Below are 23,287 nucleotides of genomic sequence, written 5' to 3' on the forward strand. Positions count from 1 at the left end.
TAAGCTACCTAGAGTTACTTATATAGTGAGATGGGCAGCATATAAATTTGATCAATCAAACAATGTAAACTTTGCCTAAATGCCTCACACTAGACAAATGAAAACTGACACATTACTGAATATTTCATTCCATTTCCTCTTCTCCCTTGTTTGCTTTTTTCCTTTCCAACCAATACATTTGATGACCTCATTAAAGGTAGTCCTCACTTAACGACCACAATGGGAACTGGAAAATTGGTTGTTAGGAGGGTGGCTGTTAAGCGAGTCACCACATGGCTGGACCCAATTTTACGACCATTTTTACGTGGTCATTAAACAAATCCAGCTTCTCCAATGGACTTTTTTGCTGGAATTTGCTAATGACCATGTAATTCACTGAACAACCATTATAAAAAGGTTGCAAATTGTGATCACTTCGTGTGATGGTGTGCGATGGTCATAACTGTGAGTACAGATTGTAAAGCACTTTTTCCAAGGTTGTTGTAACTTCGAACCGTCATTAAATAGACGACTGTTAAGCAAGGGCTACCTGTAGTATGATTTTTCTTGTGAAGGAAGCCTGTTTAAATTTTTGGTTGTTTTAAATGTCATGTATATCTGTAAATAAAAGGCTGAAACCCTCCTGGTATAATCTGACAGAGTGGATGTGCTCCAGGTTCCCTTGATTAAACAATATTATCTATTGGGGCGTAGGAATCATGCCTTCTCTGTTACAGTTCATGCCCTCTGGAATAGCATCCCCCCAGAGATCCATATGGTTGATGATGATGTTCTGAAAGTCCCTGAAAACCTGGCTGTTCTCCAAGCCCTTGGAATATGGTGGTTGTAGAACCCCCAGCACTGTTGTGAATGGTTTTCAGTTCTGGACACACCTGGTATGTTAATATGAAAGGTTAGTGGCTTCTCTGGTTGTGTCATCTTCATATAATCTTACCTGAGAACGCCTACTTCATTTTTAAAAGCCTGTAACTGCTGAGGGGTGGGAGCTGTCACATTCAACATTTTCACTGCTACATCACCTTAAAAAAAGAATTTTAAAAAGTGAGCTATGGATGTTTTGGTCAAAAATGAAAGTAAGTTACATATGCCACTCATAAAATGGTTAAGTGTTTCGTATACACCAATACTGTTCCATAAAGTCTTATTATACAAAGCACACTGATAAAAAAAAACAAGAAGCTACTAAAGGCTCACTTAAGATCTCTGACTGGCATTCTCGTCTTGCACCGCAAACATTTTATGAAGTCCTTTTCAGTTTCTGATGTGATTTTACTATGCAGCAGAAAAAACAGCTGCTCAAGAAACACAAGCTCAAAGCACTATGGGAATATTTGTTGCAAAATGCCTGGATGCTAACAACTGCAGGTTAATCAGAAAGACAGTTTATAACCTGATAAAAATACTTTTGGTAAATTTCAGAATTATAGATTTCTCAAAATCCTTAGCAATAGAGAAATCTGCTGAAGTTTCAATATTTGTTTTAAATACTTTGGGTGAAAAACAGTTTGCTGCAGTAGCTACATACCATGCCATTTCCCCTTATAGACTGTCCCAAATGAACCAGAGCCTATCCTTTGTCCAACTGTGATCTGGCCATCTGGTATCTCCCAGTCATCACTTGAATCTCGTCGACCTAGAGTTTTCTGCAAGAAAAGCAAGTTTAATAATAGTTCCATAAGTCTTCTTAATCAAACATTTATGTATGTTTTCTTAATGTGAATGGCCTTACATTTACACTTTTTAAAAGCCCCAATTAGTCCAAACCCACATTTTACAAGCATAGCACACCATGTTATACGATATCAAGCCCTGAACATTTAAGGGGGAATCTGCATACACAAAGGGAGAAAGGCTGGGGAATCCCTTTGATTCCCTAATCATAGGTAGGAGACAAGAAACTTGGCTTACATGGTGAATCTCAAATGGGTGCCAGTTAAAAAATGATTTTGTCCTTACCATTCTAGTACGGTCTTCAGAAGATGATGAGGACTTCCTTTCTCTCTGAGGCCCTGGGGATTTCTGTAATGCTTTCACATTAGTGAGAGACCCAGGTAAAGATGCAGGTGGTGTGGCAGACAATCCTGTAGTTGAGCCTACATTTGTAATTAAAGGTCAAAAAATAGCTCTAGGTTTTTAAGGACTAAAACACATGGACTTAATTCACAAAACAGTAATTGCAAAGACTGTGTATAAGATGCAGTATTTCCAAACATAACAGACAATTAAGTGTAAGGATTAAGACTTGCAAAACAAGTGCATTTAATAAATGTTTCAGGGTGCAATTCCAGCTCAATTCAATTATAAAACTTTTACCAAGATGTGGAGTTAGAATGTGACTCTAATTCACAAAAGAGGAAAGAACAAGTTTGCACCTTATACAGTTTTCGGAAGTTGCTAAACTATGAAAAGATACTGGGTTCAATGAAGAGGGAGTTAATTGGACTCAAGCGCTACAGCAATTATTGGGTTTATCTCACTCTAGGGTTTCTCTGGAATTAACTCACTGTCACTTTAAGCAGAAGAACTTGCTAACTAAAATGTTTAGCATTCAAATCACCATTTTTTTAAAAAAAGTACTTGCACACAATTTAATTTTGCTGACTTTCTGGGCTTGCTTCCTTTAGGAATCTGATAATTGCTAGGCCTGAAACTATCTGGGTCTCAAATGGAATGATTAACACCGAGGAAGGATTCAAAAGACCTGGAAAGATCTGTGAATCCAAGGAAACTCCGGATTATTCTTTCCCATAAGAAGGCAGCCTTTGTATACTGCATGGGAGGCATCTTAGGAAGCTGAGGGCAAATATCCTGAAGGCATCATCCAGGTAAGCAGGTGAACATAAGCAGGCCGAAATCTACATAGCTCTACAATGCTGCTGAGCTTTGCTGTTATAACTGTTTTCAGAAAGAATTCTAATGACAGAATTAGCCATGCTGGCTGTGAGTTATGGGAGTTGTCAACTAAGACATCTGGAGTACAACAGGCTGGGAAAGGGATTGTAAAAGTTCTGTGCTTAACCAGGACAGGGTGCATTTTGCTCCTTGGCTCCAGGACTTTTGTCAGCAAAACAGTATGCAAGCAGAAGATGCCTTCAGCAGCTTTACCTCATTTGTTGTAACAGGCAGGGGGGAAAAAAAAACCTGAACACAAAATTATTTCCATAACACTAATATGAGACTTTAAGAGTAAATTTTGAATATGGATTCTAAAATATTGTTAAGTCCAGATGTGGTCTAAGGGAGGGGGAATGAAATGGAGTGTAGTCTGAGTTTTTAAATCTTTATTGTTTTTCTATGTAGAATTACCTTAAAGACCCAACTATTAGTCACTTACTTTGAAATGAATTACTACTGTGTTCTATGGGGCTTATTGCCCCATAATAATATTTTTTTCTATCTCCTGCACTCTATGTAAGAAGGTTCCTTACACTGTTTTTAAAGGGCTCTCACTTGCTATAATACTTTGCTTTCTCCTGAGCCTTGTTTTTATTTATTCCCTTATTTATTTGAAGTATTTATTCCAAAGGGAATGTTATAAGAAACCAGGTGTACTAAAAGGGAATATGCTGTGAATTTTAAGGAAAGACAACAGTGAAGAGACTTTTTTGGAGGCCAATACTGAAGGAGCTAAGCAGAAATTAAAAAAAACAAAAATAAAAACCTGAGATCCCTGTCTTATACTTCTAACTGAATATTAGAAAAACTACTTTTTCACTGGTTTCCTTTTCTTTTTTTCTTGCAACTTCTTCTAGCCTATCCTCCCAATGTCCATGTAGCAAAAAAGGAGCTTTCCTTCTCCCCAGAGAGTATAACTATCAACATTTCTGAGAGTAGAGCCTTGGGCCTCACTTTTTAGAAATTCTTGGAAACACAGCCCAAACATATCTGAAAGATGCTGTGTTGAAGAAGCTGATGTTCAAATGCTAAAACTATACTAGCAAATAAAGAATACAGTAGCTGAGGTCTGTTCATACTAATTGGTTAAATTATGTAGTACCTTTTCCAGCAATATAAACCAGAAACATTTTAATCTATGACAAAACAGGGAAGTACACTTAAAGAAAGCCTATTCCTGGTTTAATTGCTTAAGTTCCTTTGTTCTAAAAGCTATTTATTTATTTTTAATTATGTAACTAATAAAATGAATAGCCTTTCCTAGGGAATAAAAACCTTCGAAACAGTATAAATTGAAGAATTACATTTACAAGTCTTTCTCTGTACAAATTGTCCTGCAGTATATCACCAGATCAGCATCTTATGCTTCAGTTTCATATCTGGACTACAGTTCAATAAAGGGGGAAAAAACTGTTTCTGTGTCCAGTTCCAATTCTTAATTGTGGTTCTGATGCTTTTGCCTAGAAGAATTTTTGTGTCAACAATCTACTCAGGTCAAGTGGAATATTCTTATATTTTAGTTTTCAAACTGATCGTGATTTTAATTGAGATCTGCTATGCAGTAAATACATCCTTTTAGTCTCCAGATTAGTCACAGCCATAATACATAGTTGAAATAAATAATATTCCAGATAATTAACAAAATTGTTAGCAGAATCGTTAGCTCTGCAACAGATCTCTGAAAGACAGTGTTAAGTAGGATTTTGCTCAAGCATTAAGTTAAAACTGACAGACAAGAAAATCAGGAATGTCAATCTACTCCCAAATCCTACAGAGCCTCAAGAACATGCACAAAAGTATGGTTCTGGCGGAATTGTTGTCAACTTCTGTACTGAAGTTCACTTCAGGGACTATGAATTAATTGGCTGGAGGGCCAGCATAATGATAAAAGTTTTATGTTAAAGAAAACTGCTTTTTTTAAAAAGAAACCTGGCCAATTTGATTTTTTTCTTCCTTTTTGCGTCAGTTGGCAACCCTACTTCAGAAAAATCTGAATAATGTTTCACACAGATGTTAAGTATATGCAGGACTTGTCCTGTCCTCATTTTCATACTGTAACTCGAGACTTTTAAAACAAGCAATACTTCAAAAAAAGTATAAAAATCTTATCTCTATAACGTAATGCTCCAGCAGCTTTATGACAGATGTCCAACACAGAATAATTTGTGAGTTTAATAAGAGTGAGTGACCATAAGTGAAAAAGCACATTCAAAGCATTTCAGCCAGGCTAAGCCAAAAATAAAGTAAAATAAAATAAAATAAAATAAAATAAAATAAAATAAAATAAAATAATAAAAAAAAAAAAATAAAATGACAATGTTTTGATAAACTCACACACTTACATACACACGCTGTGAGGGTGAGGCACAAACAGCATCTGTGGTTTTATTTAGTTTGATTTGGGTGAAAATGAGAAAGAAGAGCCCAACTACCTCTGAACACTGGGCCAGGCTCAAAATCAAACACTATCTCACTGGGGACAGAATGGAGGAGGGGACTGGGAGTCCGGGATTGGTATTTCCGAAGGCAGCGCATCAGCTGGTTCATAGGGGCTGTTAGAGAGAAAGAGACGGGCAGGCAGAGACAGGAAGACAGACACACAGAAGAAATGAAAGTCATGGGACATAACTGAGGTGCTTAGACTCCTATGCACAGACTGCTTATGATTTTGCAGGGCAGAAACCTGTAATTCCATTTCAAAAACAAAATACAGCATATATTCAAAAGGTTGGGAATTGGTGCATATTATCAGAAGCTCCAAAGAGAGCCTACTGACCAGAATTTTAAATGACATAATAGTACACAACACTTAAATGTTGGACAGAACGGGCAAAACGGTTCCAAAGCCACAGCTCCCTAGACATATGCAATTGTCAAACGGGCAATGTAATGGGTAGCATTCATGGCTTGAAGTCATACCTGCGATCTCAGATTTGCAAAGTAGTAGCCAGTTTGTTAGATGTAACTGGGAAAGCGGGGAGGGAGAAGAAACAAAATCCTGACTAAAAACTGAGTCTCTACTAAATGTTACAGTGAAGGCATAGGCTGCAAATGTATTAAAAAAAAGAAAAGAAAACAAACAAACAAAAAATGCCATGGAAAGCAAAAAGGCCAGCTGATTAAGGACACATGCTTTCCTGTACTGCATGGTACAGCCCGCACCATACATTCAAATGAAAGAGCCAAGTCAAAGCATTAATGAAGCTTATCCCGAACAGGATTTGCAGCTATTTGCAGCAACATCCACCAAAGGTGTATATGTCACATGGTGGGGAAAATACACACTTCTGCAGTTATGACTTTTGGTGGTGAAGTTTCTCTTTGCTAGACCTGCTCATAAAACCTGAAACACTCTTTTCCAAATTGGCAGAGTTCCAGAGTTGCCTGACCATGGTTCCTGGAATTACAATCTGGAGATGCCAAGCTGGAGAAAACTGCTGAACATTCTTATAGCATGGGAGCATCCTACATGTCCACACTTCTTAAAAACTTCAAGTTAAGAGGGGCCACCAAACATGATGATGACTGGATTGAAGACATCTGCATCAATTAACAACTTATTCATTCTACAGATTAAAAGCACAGACAGTATAAGCACATCTTCAGAAAGGTTCTCTTCTTCCTTTCTCTTGAATGTGTGCAGGATGGAATGCTTATTTACTTGATAAAGACCTGTATCCAAAATAATGTTTGCTAGGGAGCCTCTTTTAAGAGTTGCTCAAAGTTGTTTTTCATTGATTAATCTGGCCAGTTTAACTAACAGAATTCATCTAAAGATACGTGGTGTGTGTATGTGTATGTATGTATGTATGTGTATATATATATATACACACACACACATACATACATACACACACACACATACACACACAAATTGTGCTAGCTGACAGACATCTTAAAAAGAATCATTTTTAATATAGCAAGATGGCAGGTTTAAGCTTTTTAGGGCAAAAGAAAGAGGAAGAGGGTCAGCTGAAGGCCTGTTGCCTTCTATTATCTTTGATTATCTGTTTTTTTAAAAAGCACTGGCTACCACTTTGCATGTTGTTCTCATCTTCCCTTCACCCACACTGAAATGTGAACCACTGAATTTTTTATCAGACAACGTTAAATGTCATGGACAAGCAAATGCAACTGAATTTCATTGCACTATTTATATTTCCCTCCTGTGTCTGTATTTTGCAAAAAGGAGGTTGTTTAAAAGGGAGGAGGCAAAGCAATGCATTGTGTGTGCAAGAGAACAAAGTAACTTACCTCCCTCTCCTCGCAACCCTTGATCTCTAATCAAGTCCTACAAACCAAAAACAAAACTATATGCACCTTATTCATGCATTACGTATATTGCTTGTCATTAGTAGGACAGGTGATATAGTACAAATTATTTCATTTAACTAAGAAAAACAAACTGAAAGCAGCTGCAAAGTTACAGCATACTTTACTACCAACCTATAAAATATTCCCTTATCTGCCAAATACCTGAGCATCCAATAAAGACTACTTGAGCTCTTTTGGGTCTGGAAGTGAACTGTCAAGAAACAATTTGGAGAAGTATGGCTAGATCTAATAGCTACTCTTAACATTGTTTTAGAGAGGCAGGGAGGAAAATGAAGACTACTGACTGGAGATACAGGGAAACAATGACCATCAATTAGCAGTGTTAAATAGCCAAGGTGTTAGCATATGGACCAACTTCCATTAATGGAAAAGTAGCAAGCTTCTGAATAATACTGAACTATCAGGTAAAATAAAATCAAGAGTTAACTTTGGGAGGGGGGAAAGGAGTAGATGTAGCATCTAATCATGCCAATCAAATGCCAGCCCTTTATTCAAAGAGTTTTTTTTAACTCCTGGATTCTCACTAGCTACTTCAGATTAGAGAAACTACAACAATTGGTTGAAAATATTTAAATCAAAAGTCATGATGATTCACGTAGCATGTGATGTACCAAAACACATTCACCTATGTCATGATATACTTGCAGTCTTCAACTATAACTGCATCCATACTGTTTACATTTATTCAGCTTTGGGATGGAATTGTTATTTCTGTAATTTTCTGTGTCTCCATTTTGAAGGCTCTTTTGATAGATTGCATGCAAACAAGTTTGACCTATTTGCTTATTCATGTCATCACCACAATTTATCAAAGAGCTAGCCATAATTTAAAAACAGGGTATGTGAGCTTGCCCTTAGAATCAATGTCTGATTTTAGATTCAGACAGATAATCTATTAGTATAACACAGTATAGGCAACATATGGCCCCCAAATAGTATTTGATCAGTTTAACACATGCAAGAAGCTAAGCATGTTTACTTGATTTTTAAGATAGTCTTTAAATTCTAGCAATGTATGTGGCTAAATCTTCTCAGGTACAGAGGCTGGATGAAATTGTGTGCCTTTCAGATCATTTCCTGGACCAGGTAAGTCTTGTTTCCATTTTTCACAGCTACTACATCCCACCTTTGGAAAATAGCAAGTAGATTTTATTTGTAAATTGGAAGAAAGGATTCAGTTGTCTGTAGCGCTTTTTTTTGCTACACCTGTCTCCAAATGTTTAGGATAAGGGAATAAATACATTAATTATAAAGAAAACACTTAGTTTGGAACTTACATCAATATTGACTGGCTCTATTGTATTGATGTGCACATTGGGGGCAGATGATGAGCGATCACGTTGACCAAACTGATTCCGATGGTCTTCATCTGCAGGTCGGAATGGCTGGGGTATTGGAATGGATTTTGAAGGAGATGGACTGGGGAGAATTGGTGGGCTGAGAAAGTCAAGGCATTAAAAATAATTAAGATCTGCTGGGCTGCTAGTTATTTCACAGATGCGACAAAACCCACCTCCACCCATCGTAATCTGCTTACTGATAGCAACTGCAAGACCCTTCGATGAATTTTGCAAGCTTCTAATATAGGACTATGACCAGTGTGCTACTGTACATCCTGAGATAGATGGCAAGCCCTCCAGTGCCAGTTAAAGTTTACTTATTCCTTCACCTGCTCAATTTTTGGATTGTCTGGCTATAGATTGTAAGTATAGGATGCCTAATACACTAATATTCTTGTATTCACAATCTAAGGTGTAAATACTTACAAACATATGATATACATTGATGTAACATACAAATCCATGGGACACGAAGCAAAGGACTAGAAGCACCTTTTAGAAATAGTCCAAAATGTGGAACCAAAACTACACATTAGTCAAAGAGAGGTTACCAAGGGGTCTTACTAGTGGAAGTTAATGAACATTAACATGGTTTGGTGAATTAACATGGTGGAAAGAACATATCATATGATATAAACATTGTGTATTCCCTAATAAAAAGAGAGAGGTTATTTCATTGGGGAAACACTTTTTGGTCTGAGAAAAGGGGTTTTGTTTGGGAAGAGTTTTCTTCAGAGTTTTCTTCTTTAATTTTTCATATTGTTGATGATCAAAGTGGTTGCATTTGATTGGAGATAAAGCTTATTTTGAAAAAAAGCCATAACTGACATACTAGGTTACTTGTAATTTCAAATATGTGTGGAATTAAAACAATAGACATAATCTTTTTAAAAAATGGAACTGTAGCTTAGCTATTTCATTCAGTAGCCCAATGGATTATACAGTGCGGCAAAAAAGTATTTAGTCAGCCACCAATTGTGCAAGTTCTCCCACTTAAAAAGATGAGAGAGGCCTGTAATTTTCATCATAGGTATACCTCAACTATGAGAGACAAAATGGGGGAAAAAATCCAGAAAATCACATTGTCTGATTTTTAAAGAATTTATTTGCAAATCATGGTGGAAAATAAGTATTTGGTCAATATCAAAGTTCATCTCAATACTTTGTTATATATCCTTTGTTGGCAATGACAGAGGTCAAACGTTTTCTGTAAGTCTTCACGAGGTTTTCACACAGTGTTGCTGGTATTTTGGCCCATTCCTCCATGCAGATCTCCTCTAGAGCAGTGATGTTTTGGGGCTGTTGCTGGGCAACACGGACTTTCAACTCCTTCCAAAGGTTTTCCATGGAGTTGAGATCTGGAGACTGGCTAGGCCACTCCAGGACCTTGAAATGCTTCTTACAAAGCCACTCCTTCGTTGCCCGGGCGGTGTGTTTGGGATCATTGTCATGCTGAAAGACCCAGCCACGTTTCATCTTCAGTGCCCTTGCTGATGGAAGGAGGTGTTCACTCAAAATCTCACGATACATGGCCCCATTCATTCTTTCCTTTACACAGATCAGTCGTCCTGGTCCCTTTGCAGAAAAACAGCCCCAAAGCATGATGTTTCCACCCCCATGCTTCACAGTAGGTATGGTGTTCTTTGGATGCAACTCAGCATTCTCTCTCCTCCAAACACGACGAGTTTAGACCAAAACATTCTACTTTGGTTTCATCTGACCATATGACATTCTCCCAATCCTCTTCTGGATCATCTAAATGCTCTCTAGCAAACTTCAGACAGGCCCGGACATGTACTGGCTTAAGCAGGGGGACACGTCTGGCACTGCAGGATTTGAGTCCCTGGCGGCGTAGTGTGTTACTGATGGTAGCCTTTGTTACTTTGGTCCTAGCTCTCTGCAAGTCATTCACTAGGTGCCCCCATGTGGTTCTGGGATTTTTGCTCACCATTCTTGTGATCATTTTGACCCCACAGGGTGAGATCTTGCGTGGAGCCCCAGATCAAGGGAGATTATCAGTGGTCTTGTATGTCTTCCATTTTCTAATTATTGCTCCCACAGTTGATTTCTTCACACCAAGCTGCTTGCCTATTGCAGATTCAGTCTTCCCAGCCTGGTGCAGGTCTACAATTTTGTTTCTGGTGTCCTTCAACAGCTCTTTAGTCTTGGCCATAGTGGAGTTTGGAGTGTGACTGTTTGAGGTTGTGGACAGGTGTCTTTTATACTGATAACAAGGTCAAACAGGTGCCATTACTACAGGTAACGAGTGGAGGACAGAGGAGCCTCTTAAAGAAGTAGTTACAGGTCTGTGAGAGCCAGACATCTTGCTTGTTTGTAGGTGACCAAATACTTATTTTCCACCATGATTTGCAAATAAATTCTTTAAAAATCAGACAATGTGATTTTCTGGATTTTTTTTCTCATTTTGTCTCTCATAGTTGAGGTATACCTATGATGAAAATTACAGGCCTCTCTCATCTTTTTAAGTGGGAGAACTTGCACAATTGGTGGCTGACTAAATACTTTTTTGCCCCACTGTATGATCTTTGATTCCATGTATGAGGGGCAGTAATAGCAGGAGGCTGAAATCAAGCTTTTCTTTCCTTACATTAATCTTCTACATGGTAATGATCCAGATGGCCTTACCTGTTTTTTTATGATACGACTGAAGTGTGTGTGTGTTTGTGTAGATAGATAGATAGAGAGAGAGAGGGAGGGAGGGAGGGAGGGAGGGGGAGAGAGGAGGGAAATGTAGGCCCAGATAGATAGCATCACCTAGCTGAACTTGGCAAATCTCAAAAAGCTAAGCCGGGTCAAACTTGGTTAGTACTTGGATAAGAGACAATTCAAGAATAAACAGAATTACAGGTTGTATTGGTAAGTTTAAAAAAAAAAACTAAAAAAAGGCAGTGGAAAACCACTTCCATATTGTTGCTAAGCAAACTACAAGGGTGTGTTCATACAATCACCAACAGTTCTTAAGTTCAACTTACTAATTTAAAGGAAGGATTACAATAATAATATGGTTGATTTCCCTTTAATAAAGTACCTGAAATCTAAGGGGAGTTATCCTACACAAAAATGTGTTATTTGTCAAATTCTTTAGCACAGCTTGAAACAGTGGAGTGAGTTTAGGTTTAATAAGAACTTAAAACCAAATAAAAAGCAGATCTAAGCCAATAATTGTGAAGCTTGCTGTGATTACTTCAGAATTAAAGAAACAAATACAGATAAATGGTAAAGTGACAGGGAAGATTACAGTATAAAGCACAATAATAATTAGGATGTAAAATCATATAGATGGGCTTAAAGATGTGCAAAACGTTTCAAATCTGAACTAGTTTTAGCTTGAAATGGTCTGTTTGGACCTCACCAGAAGTACTCCAACACTACTCCAACTTTACCAGAAGAATTCTGACCAAAACCACTCTGTTTTAGATCAGAACACTTCCAGTAAGATTGGAATGAGATTGAAATGCTTTCAGTGAAGTTTCAGTAACCCTGAAATGATTCAAATTCAAAATGTTTTGCATACCTCTACTTGCAACACAAAATGGAGTTTACAGAAATGAGTTTATGTTGCTTAGTTAATCTAGGACAGCATTAGGAAAGATCAGAAGTTGAGAATGAATAAGAGGTCATTTGAATATCTGAGAGCTAAAATTATGACTTTGTAGAAAGCTAAAGATGCTGCTGCTGCTTCATTGAAAATGCTGATGAAAAAGAGATGAAAATCATGTGATATATTAAATGTAAACAGGAAATTCAGAAACTGAAAACTATCTCTACTTGCACTTTCACTTAGTGGGTGGGTCCCAGTGGAAGTGTTGCCTGTGCATGCAGACATACTTGCAATCAATCACAGACAGCTTCTGAAGCACCCAAGGGAGCCTTGCAAAAATTATGGCTGCTTTAATGCTTCAAAGAGAGTTTATGTTGTGCTAACCTACTTTGTGAAATACTGTTTTTGCATACTGTGCCCAGTCTTAGATACAGTAAGAGCTGGAGGGGAATCTTCACTGCCTATGGTGCATCTCCTTGTTTACTGAGGACCTCCAGGAAACAAAGCAGGTTAAGAGACACCTAGAGTGATGCTGGTGGAAAACAAGAAGTGAATGTGGCTGGACATGAGCAACAGCCCAGACGAGAGCCTACCCTGTAGCAATAAAAGCAGTGAAATGTAATTATTCCTCAGCCCTTACTGTGCCTGCAGAATGTCAGCCAGCTGCACTTTTCAAAGAGTGCAGAACACTTTGGGGGAAGGATGGGTCAGAAAATCCAATCAGTGTAAGTTGTGATTGCCTGGCTGAGCACTTTGTGGATTATATCACTCACACTTTGAGCCTGTGGATCCCAAGGAAATGGACAAAGACCACTGTGACCTTGGCTCTGCCACTTGGGGATTGGAATCCTGCCCCACTTGGCTACTAAAAGCAGCAAGGGAAGAGCCTAGAAGCCAGATCCAGGCTGTAGTCAACACCTCTTTGAGAGAAGGGAAAATGCTAGAGGTCAGGTCCAGATACAACAAAACTGGAAAATTACTTTCTTATCTCTAGGGAGAGGTAAGGTTATTGAGAAAGGAATGGAGCTGCAGTTTCAGAAGGGCCTAGATGGAGATAGCATGACCACCCTTGTTTCTCCTAGATCTCTCAGAAGCCTTTGATACTGTTGACCACAGTATCCTTCTGGACTACCTACAAGGATTAGGAGTTGGGGGACAGTAGTTCTCCTACCTGAGCAGGCAGATCCAGCTGATGATGGGGGGTTGGTGTGGGAAGAGGTCAGCTCACAGGCATTTTAGTATGGAGTGCCTCAAAGTTAAGTCTTTTTCCCTATCTTATTCAACACCTACATGAAACCCTGGGAGAGGTCATCTGATGGTTCAGGGTCAGGTATTATCAATGTGAAGATGATACCAGTTATACATCTCTATCCCAGGCCTACTGGAAATACGATGGAAGTCATGGGCCAATGTCTGGAAGCTTTCAGAGTTTAGATGGAGAAAAACAGATTCAGATTCAACCCAAACAATAGAGAGTGGCTGAAGATTTGGAGGTCAGGCTAGCAATCTGGTGACCTTCTTGGACTTCTGACTCTTTACTTGGTGGAAAGAGTTGGAGAGTTTTTGCACAGCTTTTTCTGGTGTGGCAGCTATGGCCTTATGTGGAACAGAATGCACTGAAGATGGTCGTTCATGCCCCTATCATCTCTTGATTAAATTATTGCAACTCACTCTACATAGGGTTCCCTTTGAAGACTACCTGAAAACTTCAGCTAGTCCAGAAAACAATAGCATGTATACTTAGTAGTCAAGGATGCTTTGACTCATAGGAAAATAAAAGGAGATAGCTAAAAAATTGCAAGAGATATTGGAAGGAGACTATTCTAGAAGAGTATTTACCTGAAAGTTCTTAAAAGCATGCAAAAAAATGTTGAGGAGGAAGAGGAGATAAGGATTAAATGGGGTAGAGTAGAAGGCAACTATTATGTGGAGGCCACACTTAGTTTTCTTCAAAACAATACTGTATTCTGGGTGTGTGGTGACATCATGACCATAACAGAACAACCAGAACCAAAATTTTTATTTGCCTTTATGAGCAGTCAGTGTTTGGTGGGACTTAAATTGTACCATGTGGTACATTCTGCCCCTTCCCCCTGCCCCTCTTTCCTATGGGGGAAAACATTAATGTTTGGGTTTTTTAGTTAAAGGGATATATTGGCTTAAGACTCTCATTGTCCTAACACACTTATTTTGCCCCTTAACCTTACTCAGATATGGACCACAAAGTTGATTAAGTGGAGGCATTCTGAGAGGCTTGGGAGTTGGCAAAAGGGGTGCTGGGGTCTATATATAGCCTGTAGCTCATGCTACTTATATACTAGTTCCTTTATTCTCCCTTCACAGCAAATAAAAGACACTAAGAATGTTATTTTTTTCAGTTACTTAACATTACTCAAGATCAATACTATTTTGTTCCTCTATTAATGTTTTTTCCTTTTTCACAAAAGTTAGAACAATTTACAAAAAGCAACTGCATATAAGCACATCTCTTTCTTTTAAGATTTGACAGACTTCTGTACTGTCAGAATCTTAGAGTCTGTCTCTTTTTCTATTTTATTCCTAGGTATAGCCCCTTGTCAAGAAGAACTCTAGAGAACTATTTAATGAAAATATTTTAAAACAGTTCTTTGTCAAAAGTCTAGACATCATACTAGTGGGAATCAAAGAAGACTTAAAAGGGAAATCATTACTTAAAGTCAATTTTCATTTACCGTATTTAATTTACTTATAGTTTAAAGCTATAACTAACAGCATGGATTTTTGTGTGCTCATGTGTATATTTAATATGTTTATGTGATGTTTAATATAAGACCTGCTTTGGATATTTTAATGTGTTTAGTGCTTCTGGCATTTTTTTCTTCAGCAGACTTCACTGTATTTCATTTTCAGTTAATAAAGGAATATATGGAATCTTTTTGTTTGATTCTGGTTTTGCTTTTAATTTTATTGTTTGGTCTCTACAGAATATATTGCTAAATGAATTTCCCAAAGGATCCTAACTAAAATGAGCAACACCAAAACTCTGAGTCAAACTACTTTTCTAAATTAATACCATTTTAAAAACATGTTAGGTATTTGTTTGATTTTTATTTCACTTTTCATTTAGGAGTTCATAGCACACTCATTCTATTTTAATACTGCTGCATTAGCATGAAAGATGTCACAACAATGTTTTTTACTTCAACGTTTCCCTTTTTAATATTGTTTATATAGGTACATTATATTTTCCACATCCAGTATCAAGATTATCTAATGCTCACACTGAACGACTACGGTAACAACTGTATCTGATAAGCAAAATTCCCTATAAATCATTGTTTACAAATCAAAATGAAAATGTGCTGGATCAGAAATCTGTCCCCAGTGTAGACATTTAAACAAAATAGCCTACCCTGCTTTGCTAACTCCTATTTTAGCTGCCTTTTTGCTTAAAAAGAAGAGCAAAAATGCTTTTAAGTACATAAATGTGCTACAAACTTACTTATGCTAATATACAGAAGAGATGGGCTAGCAACTTTGCTAGATGTATGTATACGTCAGATACATATATTGTGTGTGCATTATATGAAGAAAAGATGGAGATGTGTAAGTGTAGGAGTGCAATACTTCTAGATCAACAGAGATTCTGAGGCAAAATTATTTGCAGCTTTCGCTGTAAAATGTTCATCTATTATGCTCCTTGGGTTTGGTTTATAACTTAGTACAAAGTAAAATATGGAAGCAATTGCCTAGCATTAAATGTATTATAGAAAAATGTGTATTGTTTGCATTGCTGCCTTTACATGATTACTGTGAATAACTTGCAAGTGAATTATAACCACACACTAAATAAAAATTACTACTACTATTACTATCAATTCTGAAGAGGGTGTCAGCTGGAAAAGTGCAAAGGTAATCCAATTCATTTGGAAACAGGTTTCACTGAAGGTAAGGGAGATATTTCAAGCAAATGCCAGCAGGAATAGAACTCCTATAATGGAAAGTCTCTGCTTATGTTGAAGATACATACAAAGGGAGAGACCACAAAAAAACACCACAAAACACCATCACCTATCTAAAGCTGGTATGTTGATTTTGTCTATCCATCAGTAGGTATATTTATCTACCTCAAAGGTAGGAAACCTGTGTTTTCCAGATGTCTGACATTAGCTGTTAAGTGACTAGGGATTTTAGGAGGTGCCCATACTAATTTGAAGAACAAGTTGCCTAGGTCTAAGAGACAGTAGGAAGAAATTAGTTCCTATCTGTATCCACACTCTAGAACAATCTCTACTTGTGTGTGGAAGGGACACATCCAACCCAGTCTTAGTGAGAAGGAAGTAGATTCATTCTTTGCCATGAATATTATCACAAACAATTCTCTTCTGCTTCTCAGGTACCACTTTGAGCTAAAAAGGGAGTGCTACAAAACTCCCTACCCCAACCCTGTCTCATATTGCAACTATATAAGATTTGCTGGAAACAAAGAAAGATTTTCTTCAAAAGTGAGCATTACAATGTAATCTGTTTAAGTTACAGTATTTAATGTAAGCAAGGGTAGCAGTTTTAGATCCAATGAATGAATGATTAGGAAAGAAAGGAAAATACTTTATAAATGTTAAAGTAAAGCAACTGGAGATCTTCTTTCCCTGCAAAGCTGACTAGAGATCAAATGTCCTCCTTCAAAATATAAAAAAAAAATAAAAGTTAAGATTATTTATTGATTCAAGGAGGTGCATGAACTCCTGCAACCTTTCAAAATCAATGCCCTTACTTTCAAAAACAATGCCCTCTATAAAGTCCCCAATTTCAATCCAATTCTGTATCAGATGCTCAACTTTTAAGCACAGATGTAACAAACCACAATCTAGCCAAGCTGGAATGCAAAGCAGGATTTTGAATAAGGCAATTTGTAGATAAAAACTAATTATGATTGGAATAGCAAGATTTAAGAACACACCCAGAAGAATCTGAAAGGGCCACTGAAAGGTATGATCCAGATGTTGGGGTGGTCTCCCCTATAGAGGTGTCTTCCTGTGGTATTGGATGATGTTCAAAGAACTTGGAGACAAAGAGTAAACTGTGGAGCAAGAACAAAAATAAATCATAACATCAGAGAAAGAAAATATTATAAATTAACACATCCCCAAAAGAAAGCAATAGAAAATGATATCTAATTAGGAACCTTAAATTTAAATTGCTTGGAATGCTCACTCAAATAAATTCTTTTTGCTAGTCAGAATAGTAGCGATCTTGTTTCTGCTCAGGTTAAGCAGCTTTCTGCTTTTCTATGTGATAGAAATAAGACTAAAATGTTACACTTGTAACGGAGATAAATGAATTACCCCATGTGACAGTTGGAAGCTCTCTTTTGCCACATGAGCAAGCCTTTAAAATAGCTTTATTGATCTCTGCTGATGGAGAACAGGATGTACTGTATAAGGTAAAGGAATCCCCTCTACCCAAGACTAAGCAGGCAACTGAATGAGGGGACATATGGACTCAGCTCATCATGGTATCCTTTTTCTGTATATCTGTGTTGATTAAATCACAGTAATGTTACCAATAAGCATTTTGCTTTTTAAGGACAGCTTCTGGTTTCCTTAGGCTATTCCTTAGATTAATCTGAACAAGAGGCATTTGCATAAGGAATCTTTGTGCCCTAAGAATGACAGTTAAGCTCTTCTCAGTGCTTATATAAACAGATGCATTAAAACTCAGCAGTCTCTGCCACAAGTTTTAAATGCTTTTATTTTCTTAGAGTGCTCCCTTGATTTGGTGAATAAAGGCAGGATAGGTCTTTCTAACTAAATAATTACATAAATAAATTTTGCCAATATAATCCTAATTTATACAAAGAGTTCCAAACAACAATTCTATTGGTCTAGCAAGTACACATTATAGAATGCAAAATCTTATGGGCTTGTCACTCTAGCTTATATTTTGGGAGCACTGCATATAAAATATAGCTGGAACAGAATAGGTCCAATATAAATCTTTTTATAATACCAAAAGTTGGATGTACTTGATCACCCCTGTTTAAGTTAGATCTGCATAATCTTGCATACTTGTTATATTGCAGGCACCTCTCCTTATGGGAGAGACACCATGAGAGGACATAGTTTTCTTTTTGTACTACAAGGATGTCACTATAGCTTATTACATCTTCCTAAGATTCTTCACTGGCAAACATCTACAGCTTTAGGTCCAGAGCATTTAAGTTCCAGTTACTTACTCAAGCTGATCATAATTCACACACATCAGTGGTACTTCTGTACTGCAACGCTGATGAAATTTGTAACCACAAGTCTGGCAACGGAATCCTTGGAAAAGCAACTTTCTACAGAAGTCACAAAATGCTAATGTGAAGAATGTCTTCCGTACCTAAGCCATCAAAAAAATAAGAAGAGATGAAGTTCTATTCTGTTGAATATCATCTCACCAGTTGAAATTTTCTTCTGATTATGGCTCAATGCAATATATTATTCTATAAATAGTACATTTGTGAAGATCATAGTTCTCTGTTCAAACACTGAAAGCAATCCCTCACAACCTAGAACTTATCAGGTATATTGGTCTACAACTCTGAAAATTCCCAGTTAGCTTGGTCTTTGAACTAGGGGATTCTAGAAGCTATAATTCAACACTTCTAGAGGGAATCAGCATAAGCATCTATCAGTAACTATTATGACCCAAAATGATGAAAAGTCCATCATGATGTCACAATGCAAGGTTCATCCTTTCATACTTGCATTGCAACATCACACACAAGTATTTAAAGGAAAGAATTTGCATCATGATGCACATTTGATCCCTCGCCCTCTGTTCCCTCCCACCAGCAGATGCCCATAGGCATCGGGTTAGGAAAGCTGCTTTAGAAACATAGAAGAATACTGGACTACAGTATGCTATTATAGATAACACACATTTAGAGCATACGTGCCTAAAGACATACTGTATTATTAAATATTTATTTGCATTTTAAAGCAAAATCCAATTTTCATTCATATAAGATAATTAAGTACTCTCTCTCATTACTAGTTAGCTGGTTGTCTGCCTTCAGGTCTAAACTAGCAAGTTCATGTTCTGACTTTCTACCGTCTTCTATTACAAGGTATTTTATGAAAGAAAATGGGTTCAAGGTTTGAAGAAAGTCAAACATACAAAATAACTCAGTTAAAATAGTTCAACTGCTAAAGCCCCTTTTGGACTTTTTGCAGGAAACAGAAAAAAATGAAATTATGATATATGGATTTGATGATTAGTTAAATTAATAGACTATACAAAACATGTATGTCAAGATATAGTTTTAGAATAAGAGGTTATTATATGATTCATCTATATCTGCTGTATAAGAAGTTATTCTTTTTGTATCTCTTTTTTCCTTTTCTTCTTCTCTACTTCCTACCACTTTTGTTTTCTTTCTTTCTAACTTTGTTGCTTTCTACTTTTCTTCTCAATTATTAGTTCTTGTTAGCTTTTATCTTTTTGGTTTTTAAAACTTAATAAAGTTCATAAAAAAAAGTTTAACGACTGAAGCTCTATTCAGACATTAAAGAACTCATACAGTTATGGAGAAACAGGGATGTTCTTGCTGGCCCCTCCTGTTCTAATGTAACCACTCTGTCTAGCCCTATTTCTTTCTACCTTCTATTTCTCTGTACAGAGGCACCCATCACAATTAAGAAATAGTTTCCTTCATGTGGTTCTAATTGCCAAGTAGGTCTTTAATTTATGCAGATTAAAGCATGCATATATACGTATATATGAATATGTGTGTGTTTCTATATATATATAGACACACACACACAAACGCACACATATATGAGAGCAAAATTAAAGTGATTCCATATGCAATCCTAAACACATCTGTTTGAAATGCAATTATCTCTGAAGTCAATGCAACCTAATTCTCAAGGAACATGGTAAGAATTAGGGATGTAAAATTTCTGTAGATCATCAAGAGTTGAGCATGAATATCATGCAGAAGCAGAATTACATTCTGCTAAATTTACACTATATAAATTGTAATCTCTCTAGATGGCATTAGCCAAGTTGCAAGCAAATTGGTACATATTTCCACCAACAGTGACACTCTTTAATGCAGTACTCTGTAGGGCTTACTGCAGAAATAACAACTTCCAAGGGTTAGTTAAGTAAAACCAGAAAACACCAGTCTGGAAAACACTGCACTGATTTTTTACCATTTAAAGTGTTGATTTAGTCTAAAAAGCTCTAAGCAACTTATGACCCAAATACTTAAAAAAGATTTTCTCCCACAAATACTATCCAACTCATGCATTAAAGTTAGCTGGGAGGATCCTGCTGATAGCTCTACTGGTAGGTACAATTCAGTGCAATGGCCAGAAGTAAGGCTTTCTCAGTGATAGCACCCGATAATGGAACTCTCTACCAAAAGAAGCATGGCTTCTGTCCCCCCTCCCCCACTACCACTGAAGACACGGCATTTTCAAGACAATATTTTTTTCAAGTGTTGAAATGATTATTTTCTCTGGGTCTCTTAGCCTGCTAAATCGTAATATGATTTGTCTGCCATTGGCTTCCTGTTTTGGGTGAAGTTAGCTACTGTGGTTTGTAAACCATGTGGTGTGATCCTAAGTAACTGGAGTGTGTCAGCCATGACTGTGTTTCAGGAACATCTGACACTCAAAGAATATTGTGAGGCAGACCAATGTGGTTTTTAAAAGTTGCAAAAGTCGATGAAACAACAACGGACATTACGAGGGAAGACGACTTACAAAGTTATGTGTTGTAAGAGGCACATTCTCCAAGACTTCCACATGTAGTTCTTCTCCCGTCAACCAGGAAATGTCTGTGTCCCAACCAATGGGCTTCTTTTCCCTGCAGTGTAAATAAGCTCTTTGGGGTTAAATGCAATTTCTAAACTCAGATCTTAATGATGAAGATGTGCTTGTCAGAGGGATGGTGATACCAAACAAATGTTTGTTTCCCAGCCCTTTCCCCACAGAAACTTAATATAACTCTTTTTTTGCAATTCAACTCTAGCAAAGCTCTACAGCAGACTCTCAGGTTCCAAAAACCTCAGGAAGCTTCATTCTGATGAAATGACTATTTATCTCCACAACTAAAACTATATTAGTTTAGTGCCAGAGTAGTCTTCACAGAAAAACCTGAGAGACAGAAAGAATTTGGAAGTTGCTGTACTACAGTGTAAAGGAGAGATCACACTGAAGCTCCCTCCAGCAAAGCAACTAATGAATCAAGAGAACAAATTCTTCTCCTACCATCTGCCCTCCCACAATTTCATCAGCTGATACTAGGAGGTTCTTATTTTTGTGAAAGCACCTGCTTTGAATGATTGAAAGCTAGTATTCTCAGACAACTGGAAACAATCCCTTTAGCTGTTGATCTCAAGTGATCACCGCCCACAAAGCCATATTGCAATCAAACCATACCCATCCTGTATACGGTAAACAGCACAGCACTCTGGGATAAGACCTCGCATCATCAAAGCTTTCTTTAGACTCTCCCGGACTGTTACTCCACATCGTGCTGGAACCTACAAAGTTTTTTTAAAAAAAATCACTGCTTTACATTTCAGTGTAGTATCATGGGAGATATTTACATTTCAGTGTAGTATCATGGGAGATATTTCTAAACTCTAATATATATATATATATATATATATATATATATATATATATATTTATTTATATATATATAGTATTCTCTTTAAATTTATGTATTTTAATTTTTACAATCTTTAAAAATTCTGCTGAAACAGACCAACCAGTGTTTAGTAAGATACTGGTTCTGAATATAAAGAATCAAAATCACTCTGTCATGGCTAAAAGACCTTGAAAAACTTCTCTGAGAATGTGCCAAACCTCAACAGAGTTTTGTGAACTCCTTGGAATGCTTCCTGAAGTAATAAGATGGCTTACAAACAATCCCAAAAGATAATTATTGCCAATCAGTATTATTATAATTAAACATACATTTTCCAAAATTTTTAAATATTCCTGTAGTACACATCAAATAACATGGCTGACATTTAATACAAACCTTTTAAGTGACTTGTATCCACTTCTTTCCTTTTTATGTATAACATTAAAACATATTAATAGTCCTTATAATACCTAACCTTTTTCTTCAGTTCTGCTGGGACACAAAATAACCAGAAACCATCATCCTGCAACCCCTTTTGCAAAAACAAAAACAAAAAACACTGTCATTCTTATCACCTTCTATTTACATTTTTTTGCTCTGAAGCTATTTTATTTATTCAGAGAAAAACAGCTGGGTGATTCTGAATGGAATTAAGGACTAAATAAGAATGTTCTTCTTGAGAAAAAGAAACATACTTGTGTTTAGATGCCAGGTTATACATATGTTCATGGCTTTGGCTGAAATCATGAGACAAAATAAAGGCAGGAGGAGATGTGTTAATTTGAAAACTTTGCAGAGTTTTGTTGTGAACAGGTATTTGCCACTTTGTATTAAAAAAACTGTTTAGTTTCTGTTAGCAGGAAACTGCTGGGGATGTGAGCAAAGAAAATGTTTTACATATCTTAAGACAAGAGAAGAATCCTGCCTTGGGAATAGCAGAGGTATATGCAGAGTATTACAGAACACTGTACTAACAGGATGCTGCATAGACGAGTGCTGTATACTTTCTAGTGCTCAGGGAAATGTTCAGTGCTTGGGCAGTGCAACTGCAAAACACCCTCCTTACTAATTTCTTTTGGCACATCTTTCCTCCTCAGCTTTTATTTTAGAAACTCTAGTAGTGAGAAGAAACAAACTATAATCTGGAAAAACAACTGTTGCATCACAAAGAATACACATCAAAGCTGAAAATATTTCAGATTTTTGAGAACTGTCCTGTCATTTTCAGAAGTTCTGAATCCTAAAAGGAGAATCTCAGCTTTGGCTTTTAAGCAATAAAAATATGACTCTTTAAGATTGAAAAGACAAAATGTGAAGTGTATGGGAGATGCCTGGTCAATTCTCAGCACTAAGGAAGATTGGAGCATAATTCCCAAAGACTGGAGACAGTTTTGCTTCACTAGATTGGTATTCCAGATAGTCCTAGCTACCTAGATGTTTGATGTAAAAAAAAAAAAAAAAAAGTTATACAGCAAACCACTCTATAATTTTCTTAGTCTCCCTTTTAATGTAATGTGATATTTTA

At 36.9% G+C, this 23,287-nt stretch overlaps 1 protein-coding gene across 3 annotated transcripts in view; it reads right to left on the reverse strand.

Moving 5' to 3' along the window:
* The window catches only part of BRAF (B-Raf proto-oncogene, serine/threonine kinase), a 76,549-nt gene that overhangs the window by 33,029 nt on the left and 20,233 nt on the right, over positions 1-23,287 (reverse strand). For 2 of the 3 annotated variants that reach the window (XM_025169184.2, XM_088141141.1), the window contains exons 4-13: positions 21,549-21,652; positions 20,871-20,973; positions 18,347-18,495; positions 17,072-17,191; positions 8,508-8,667; positions 7,150-7,186; positions 5,328-5,447; positions 1,957-2,093; positions 1,526-1,643; positions 935-1,019 (exon numbers count right to left, since the gene is read on the reverse strand). In XM_025169184.2, coding sequence (XP_025024952.1) covers positions 935-1,019; positions 1,526-1,643; positions 1,957-2,093; positions 5,328-5,447; positions 7,150-7,186; positions 8,508-8,667; positions 17,072-17,191; positions 18,347-18,495; positions 20,871-20,973; positions 21,549-21,652 — 1,133 coding nt within the window. The remainder of the gene's footprint in view (positions 1-934; positions 1,020-1,525; positions 1,644-1,956; positions 2,094-5,327; positions 5,448-7,149; positions 7,187-8,507; positions 8,668-17,071; positions 17,192-18,346; positions 18,496-20,870; positions 20,974-21,548; positions 21,653-23,287) is intronic. The other variant, XM_025169183.2, reaches the window with a different exon arrangement.

Source organism: Python bivittatus, unplaced genomic scaffold (assembly GCF_059951505.1).
Source record: "Python bivittatus isolate LINGU-HERP-01145 unplaced genomic scaffold, Pbiv_v1 ctg000330_np1212, whole genome shotgun sequence".
Classification (NCBI taxonomy): domain Eukaryota; kingdom Metazoa; phylum Chordata; class Lepidosauria; order Squamata; family Pythonidae; genus Python; species Python bivittatus.